Source organism: Coregonus lavaretus (assembly GCF_964263955.1).
Source record: "Coregonus lavaretus genome assembly, chromosome: 23".
Lineage (NCBI taxonomy): Eukaryota > Metazoa > Chordata > Actinopteri > Salmoniformes > Salmonidae > Coregonus > Coregonus lavaretus.
In genome coordinates, this window is record NC_140010.1 from 5,441,761 (window position 1) to 5,449,260 (window position 7,500).

The 7,500-nt window shown below is 45.3% G+C and overlaps 1 protein-coding gene across 1 annotated transcript in view; it reads left to right on the forward strand.

Moving 5' to 3' along the window:
• Positions 1-7,500, forward strand: part of LOC311150658 (uncharacterized protein) — a gene marked incomplete at both ends in the record, with an annotated part of 102,723 nt that overhangs the window by 80,418 nt on the left and 14,805 nt on the right. The window contains 2 exon segments of the mRNA XM_084188156.1: positions 191-363; positions 1,053-1,208. Coding sequence (XP_084044282.1) covers positions 191-363; positions 1,053-1,208 — 329 coding nt within the window.

Sequence of the window (7,500 nt, forward strand, 5' to 3'; positions counted from 1 at the left end):
TCTTCCTCTCTCCCTCTCCCTCTGTCCCTCTCCCCCTCTGTCCCTTTCTCTTTCTCTGTCCCGTTGTCTCTCTGTCCCTTTCTCTCTCTCTCTCCCTCTGTCCCTTTCTCTCTCTCTGTCCCTCCCTCTGTCTCTCTGTCCCTCTGTCCCTCGCCCCGTCTCTTTCGCCCCCTTCTCTTTCCCTATCCAGGTTGACCTCAACCATAGCGCAGCACAAACGGGCAGTGAGACCGTCTAGGAACGTCCAGTCGTCTAAGAACCCTCTGAAGATGCTGGCGGCAAGGGAGGACATCAGACACGAGTACACTGAGCATAGACTCAACATCGGCCTCATAGAGAGCAAGAGGATGAAGGATGAGAAGTGTGAGTGTGTGTGTGTATGTTACATGTACGTGTTTTACATGTATGTGTGTTACATGTATGTGTGTTACATGTATTAGAGAGGCAATTTCAAAGGTTTGGCTACATGCCATCAGAAGGCTTTATCTTGATATCTTATATCACTGGAAGTTTTACCTAAGCACACAATCTGTGTGTGTGCACCCTTAATATTTGGCCCACACACTACTCACTCCTCCTCCTGTTTGTTTCAGTGAATAAGAGTCCTCCTCCTGTTTGTTTTAGTGAATAAGAGTTCTACTCCTGTTTGTTTTAGTGAATAAGTGTACTCCTCCTGTTTGTTTTAGTGAATAAGAGTTCTACTCCTGTTTGTTTTAGTGAATAAGAGTTCTACTCCTGTTTGTTTTAGTGAATAAGAGTCCTCCTCCTGTTTGTTTAAGTGAATAAGAGTCCTCCTCCTGTTTGTTTTAGTGAATAAGAGTCCTCCTCCTGTGTGTTTTAGTGAATACGAGTCCTCCTGTTTGTTTTAGTGAATAAGAGTCCTCCTCCTGTTTGTTTTAGTGAATAAGAGTCCTCCTCCTGTGTGTTTTAGTGAATAAGAGTCCTCCTGTTTGTTTTAGTGAATAAGAGTCCTCCTCCTGTGTGTTTTAGTGAATAAGAGTCCTCCTCCTGTGTGTTTTAGTGAATAAGAGTTCTACTCCTGTGTGTTTTAGTGAATAAGAGTTCGGAGTACTCAGATGCGGCCCTGGCTGGGCTGGCCAGTAAGGAGAACTTAAACAACGTGAGTCTGAGGAGCGTCAACATCTCAGAGCAGATGTCCAACAACAGCGCTGTGCCCTACAAGAACCTCATGTTGATGCAGGTCAAAGGTGAGACTCCTACTGCGCTACTTATCTGCCTATAGTAAGGTTATAACATTTGCAGAAATACTGGTTGAAAGATTCCCTCATAATTCCAGGAAACTTCCGGGATTTCTGGAAAACCTGGGAATTTGGGGAAAGTTACCAGAATTTTGTAACCGTATGTGTCTATAGTATCTTTCCCATTAATTTGACAGAGGCATTTAGCTGTATCCACAGGACATATAGATAGCGTGGAATATGTACTCATCGCAACCATCTTTTAGGTCCACTTTAAAACGTCTTACCAACTTTGGTTTTGGGGCAAGCTATCAGTTCAAGACCAGCATGTTGACATTGAGTAACCTCAATGTCATACTGAAAGCTAAACAGGACATTGTAAAAAGAGCATATTCCCCAGGTTGTTCCTGAATGAGGACAGGTTCTGTTATTTCTGGAGGACTCTGCGTCATTGGACCAAATCAGTGGCCTTGTTGTGAGAGTGTCTGCCCTTAGATTGGAAGGTTGGGGGTTCCATCCCTGGTAAGGGCCTGCGTCAGACTACAGCCTGTCCAGGGGTGTATACTTTTACATCAAGCTGCGTCACTACAGAAACAGGAGAAAGGCTCCATTCTGGTTCTGACAAGGCTTACCTTACTGCGTCATCGAGGTAGACTGTTGCATCACATCAAACACAGAGGCTTTACACTGACATGGTTCACTTAGGAGGGATTCATTTATCCATCAAATCAGAGAGCGTCTGGGAGGGATGTAGGGTGCTCCTGTCCTGTCCTCTCTGCTAACCGCTGTCTGTGAGTTCAACCTGTTAGAGAGCACAGTCATGCAGAGGGGAAAGATAAGGAGGGGAAAGATAAGGAGGAGAAAGATAAGGAGGAGAAATATAAGGAGGGGAAAGATAAGGAGGGGAAAGATTAGGAGGGGAAGATTAGGAGGAGAAAGATAAGGAGGAGAAAGATTAGGAGGGGAAGATAAGGAGGAGAAAGATAAGGAGGGGAAAGATTAGGAGGGGAAGATAAGGAGGAGAAAGATTAGGAGGGGAAAGATTAGGAGGAGAAAGATAAGGAGGAGAATGATTAGGAGGGGAAAGATTAGGAGGAGAAAGATAAGGAGGGGAAAGATAAGGAGGGGAAAGATAAGGAGGGGAAGATAAGGAGGGGAAAGATAAGGAGGGGAAGATAAGGAGGGGAAAGATAAGGAGGGGAAAGATAAGGAGGGGGAAGATAAGGAGGGGAAGATAAGGAGGGGAAAGATAAGGAGGGGAAAGATAAGGAGGGGAAAGATAAGGAGGGGAAGATAAGGAGGGGAAAGATAAGGAGGGGAAAGATAAGGAGGGGAAGATAAGGAGGGGAAAGATAAGGAGGAAATGGATTAGAGTTAGAAAGATAAAGAGGGTCATGGTGGGATAGTTAAAACGTAAATGTAGTTCACACACATATACACACGCACACACGCACGCACACACACTAAAACACACACACTAAAACACACACACTAAAACACACACACCAAATCAAGAATGTGATTTCCTGTGAAGCTGTCGTGAGTGACCCTGTCTCCACCTTACGGACTAAACTAATCCAGCCAAGAAAAGCATACTAAACTAATCCAGCCAAGAACAGCAAACTAAACTAATCCAGCCAAGAACAGCAAACTAAACTAATCCAGCCAAGAAAAGCATACTAAACTAATCCAGCCAAGAACAGCAGACTAAACTAATCCAGCCAAGAACAGCAGACTAAACTAATCCAGCCAAGAACAGCAGACTAAACTAATCCAGCCAAGAACAGCAGACTAAACTAATCCAGCCAAGAACAGCAGACTAAACTAATCCAGCCAAGAACGGCAGACTAAACTAATCCAGCCAAGAACAGCAGACTAAACTAATCCAGCCAAGAACAGCAGACTAAACTAATCCAGCCAAGAACGGCAGACTAACCTAATCCAGCCAAGAACGGCATTCTAAACTAATCCAGCCAAGAACGGCAGACTAAACTAATCCAGCCAAGAACGGCAGACTAACCTAATCCAGCCAAGAACAGCAGACTAAACTAATCCAGCCAAGAACAGCAGACTAACCTAATCCAGCCAAGAACGGCAGACTAAACTAATCCAGCCAAGAACGGCAAACTAAACTAATCCAGCCAAGAACAGCAGACTAAACTAATCCAGCCAAGAACAGCAGACTAAACTAATCCAACCAAGAACGGCAGACTAAACTAATCCAGCCAAGAACAGCAGACTAAACTAATCCAGCCAAGAACGGCAGACTAAACTAATCCAACCAAGAACGGCAGACTAAACTAATCCAGCCAAGAACGGCAGACTAACCTAATCCAGCCAAGAACGGCAGACTAAACTAATCCAGCCAAGAACAGCAGACTAACCTAATCCAGCCAAGAACAGCAGACTAAACTAATCCAGCCAAGAACAGCAGACTAACCTAATCCAGCCAAGAACGGCAGACTAAACTAATCCAGCCAAGAACAGCAGACTAACCTAATCCAGCCAAGAACGGCAGACTAAACTAATCCAGCCAAGAACGGCAGACTAAGCTAATCCAGCCAAGAACAGCAGACTAAACTAATCCAGCCAAGAACAGCAGACTAAACTAATCCAGCCAAGAACAGCAGACTAACCTAATCCAGCCAAGAACGGCAGACTAAACTAATCCAGCCAAGAACGGCAGACTAAGCTAATCCAGCCAAGAACAGCAGACTAAACTAATCCAGCCAAGAACGGCAGACTAACCTAATCCAGCCAAGAACGGCAGACTAAACTAATCCAGCCAAGAACAGCAGACTAACCTAATCCAGCCAAGAACAGCAGAGTTGCTGGGATCATGACAGACAGAGAACATTCAACATAATTTACCCCATTGCATAACAAACATGAATTGTATGTGTATGTATGAATGTATGTATGTATGTATGTATGTATGTGTGTATGTATGTGTGTGTGTATATGTGTATATACACTGCTCAAAAAAATTAAGGGAACACTTAAACAACACATCCTAGATCTGAATGAATGAAATAATCTTATTAAATACTTTTTTCTTTACATAGTTGAATGTGCTGACAACAAAATCACACAAAAATTATCAATGGAAATCAAATGTATCAACCCATGGAGGTCTGGATTTGGAGTCACACTCAAAATTAAAGTGGAAAACCACACTACAGGCTGATCCAACTTTGATGTAATGTCCTTAAAACAAGTCAAAATGAGGCTCAGTAGTGTGTGTGGCATCCACGTGCCTGTATGACCTCCCTACAACGCCTGGGCATGCTCCTGATGAGGTGGCGGATGGTCTCCTGAGGGATCTCCTCCCAGACCTGGACTAAAGCATCCGCCAACTCCTGGACAGTCTGTGGTGCAACGTGGCGTTGGTGGATGGAGCGAGACATGATGTCCCAGATGTGCTCAATTGGATTCAGGTCTGGGGAACGGGCGGGCCAGTCTATAGCATCAATGCCTTCCTCTTGCAGGAACTGCTAACACACTCCAGCCACATGAGGTCTAGCATTGTCTTGCATTAGGAGCAACCCAGGGCCAACCGCACCAGCATATGGTCTCACAAGGGGTCTGAGGATCTCATCTCGGTACCTAATGGCAGTCAGGCTACCTCTGGCGAGCACATGGAGGGCTGTGCGGCCCCCCAAAGAAATGCCACCCCACACCATGACTGACCCACCGCCAAACCGGTCATGCTGGAGGATGTTGCAGGCAGCAGAACGTTCTCCACGGCGTCTCCAGACTCTGTCACGTCTGTCACATGTGCTCAGTGTGAACCTGCTTTCATCTGTGAAGAGCACAGGGCACCAGTGGCGAATTTGCCAATCTTGGTGTTCTCTGGCAAATGCCAAACGTCCTGCACGGTGTTGGGCTGTAAGCACAACCCCCACCTGTGGACGTCGGGCCCTCATACCACCCTCATGGAGTCTGTTTCTGACCATTTGAGCAGACACATGCACATTTGTGGCCTGCTGGAGGTCATTTTGCAGGGCTCTGGCAGTGCTCCTCCTGCTCCTCCTTGCACAAAGGCGGAGGTAGCGGTCCTGCTGCTGGGTTGTTGCCCTCCTACGGCCTCCTCCACGTCTCCTGATGTACTGGCCTGTCTCCTGGTAGCGCCTCCATGCTCTGGACACTACGCTGACAGAAACAGCAAACCTTCTTGCCACAGCTCGCATTGATGTGCCATCCTGGACGAGCTGCACTACCTGAGCCACTTGTGTGGGTTGTAGACTCTGTCTCATGCTACCACTAGAGTGAAAGCACCACCAGCATTCAAAAGTGACCAAAACATCAGCCAGGAAGCATAGGAACTGAGAAGTGGTCTGTGGTCACCACCTGCAGAACCACTTCTTTATTGGGGGTGTCTTGCTAATTGCCTATAATTTCCACATGTTGTCTATTCCATTTGCACAACAGCATGTGAAATGTATTGTCAATCAGTGTTGCTTCCTAAGTGGACAGTTTGATTTCACAGAAGTGTGATTGACTTGGAGTTACATTGTGTTGTTTAAGTGTTCCCTTACTTTTTTTGAGCAGTGTATATAAAAAAACATGGGGGATTGGAAGTGATGCAGACAGTTACATTGATGGAAGTTATAGTCTATCTGCAATATTAAGCTGATCTACCCCCAAGAAAAAATTAAAAAAGAACAGCAGACTAACCTAATCCAGCCAAGAACAGCAGACTAAACTAATCCAGCCAAGAAAAGCAGACTAAACTAATCCAGCCAAGAACGGCAGACTAAACCAATCCAACCAAAAACATTAGACTAAACTAATCCAGCCAAGAACAGCAGACTAAACTAATCCAGCCAAGAACAGCAGACTAAACTAATCCAGCCAAGAACGGCAGACTAACCTAATCCAGCCAAGAACAGCAGACTAAACTAATCCAGCCAAGAACAGCAGACTAAACTAATCCAGCCAAGAACAGCAGACTAAACTAATCCAGCCAAGAACAGCAGACTAAACTAATCCAGCCAAGAACAGCAGACTAAACTAATCCAGCCAAGAACAGCAGACTAAACTAATCCAGCCAAGAACAGCACACTAAACTAATCCAGCCAAGAACGGCAGACTAAACTAATCCAGCCAAGAACAGCAGACTAAACTAATCCAGCCAAGAACAGCAGACTAAACTAATCCAGCCAAGAACAGCAGACTAAACTAATCCAGCCAAGAACAGCAGACTAAACTAATCCAGCCAAGAACGGCAGACTAACCTAATCCAGCCAAGAACAGCAGACTAAACTAATCCAGCCAAGAAAAGCAGACTAAACTAATCCAGCCAAGAACGGCAGACTAAACCAGTCCAACCAAGAACAGCAGACTAAACTAATCCAGCCAAGAAAAGCAGACTAAACTAATCCAGCCAAGAACGGCAGACTAAACCAGTCCAACCAAGAACAGCAGACTAAACTAATCCAGCCAAGAACGGCAGACTAACCTAATCCAGCCAAGAACAGCAGACTAAACTAATCCAGCCAAGAACGGCAGACTAACCTAATCCAGCCAAGAACAGCAGACTAAACTAATCCAGCCAAGAACGGCAGACTAAACTAATCCAGCCAAGAACGGCAGACTAAACCAGTCCAACCAAGAACAGCAGACTAAACTAATCCAGCCAAGAACGGCAGACTAACCTAATCCAGCCAAGAACAGCAGACTAAACTAATCCAGCCAAGAACGGCAGACTAACCTAATCCAGCCAAGAAAAGCAGACTAAACTAATCCAGCCAAGAACGGCAGACTAAACCAGTCCAACCAAGAACAGCAGACTAAACTAATCCAGCCAAGAACGGCAGACTAACCTAATCCAGCCAAGAACAGCAGACTAAACTAATCCAGCCAAGAACGGCAGACTAACCTAATCCAGCCAAGAACAGCAGACTAACCTAATCCAGCCAAGAACAGCAGACTAAACTAATCCAGCCAAGAACGGCAGACTAACCTAATCCAGCCAAGAACAGCAGACTAAACTAATCCAGCCAAGAAAAGCAGACTAAACTAATCCAGCCACGAACGGCAGACTAAACCAATCCAGACAAGAACAGCAGAGTTGCTGGGATCATGACAGACAGAGAACATTCAACATAATTTACCTCATTGCATAACAAACATGAAATGTATCCTGAGCCTCACTCTCTCTACAAGCTAGACAAGCAGACACTAGAGGTCATTCTTGGCAATTACTGTCAAGCTAAGCATAAAACACTCAAAGACATTTGCTATGCCCGTTTATTGACTTGCTGGTATGCCAGTTTATGTTTGCCTTATTGATGATGTG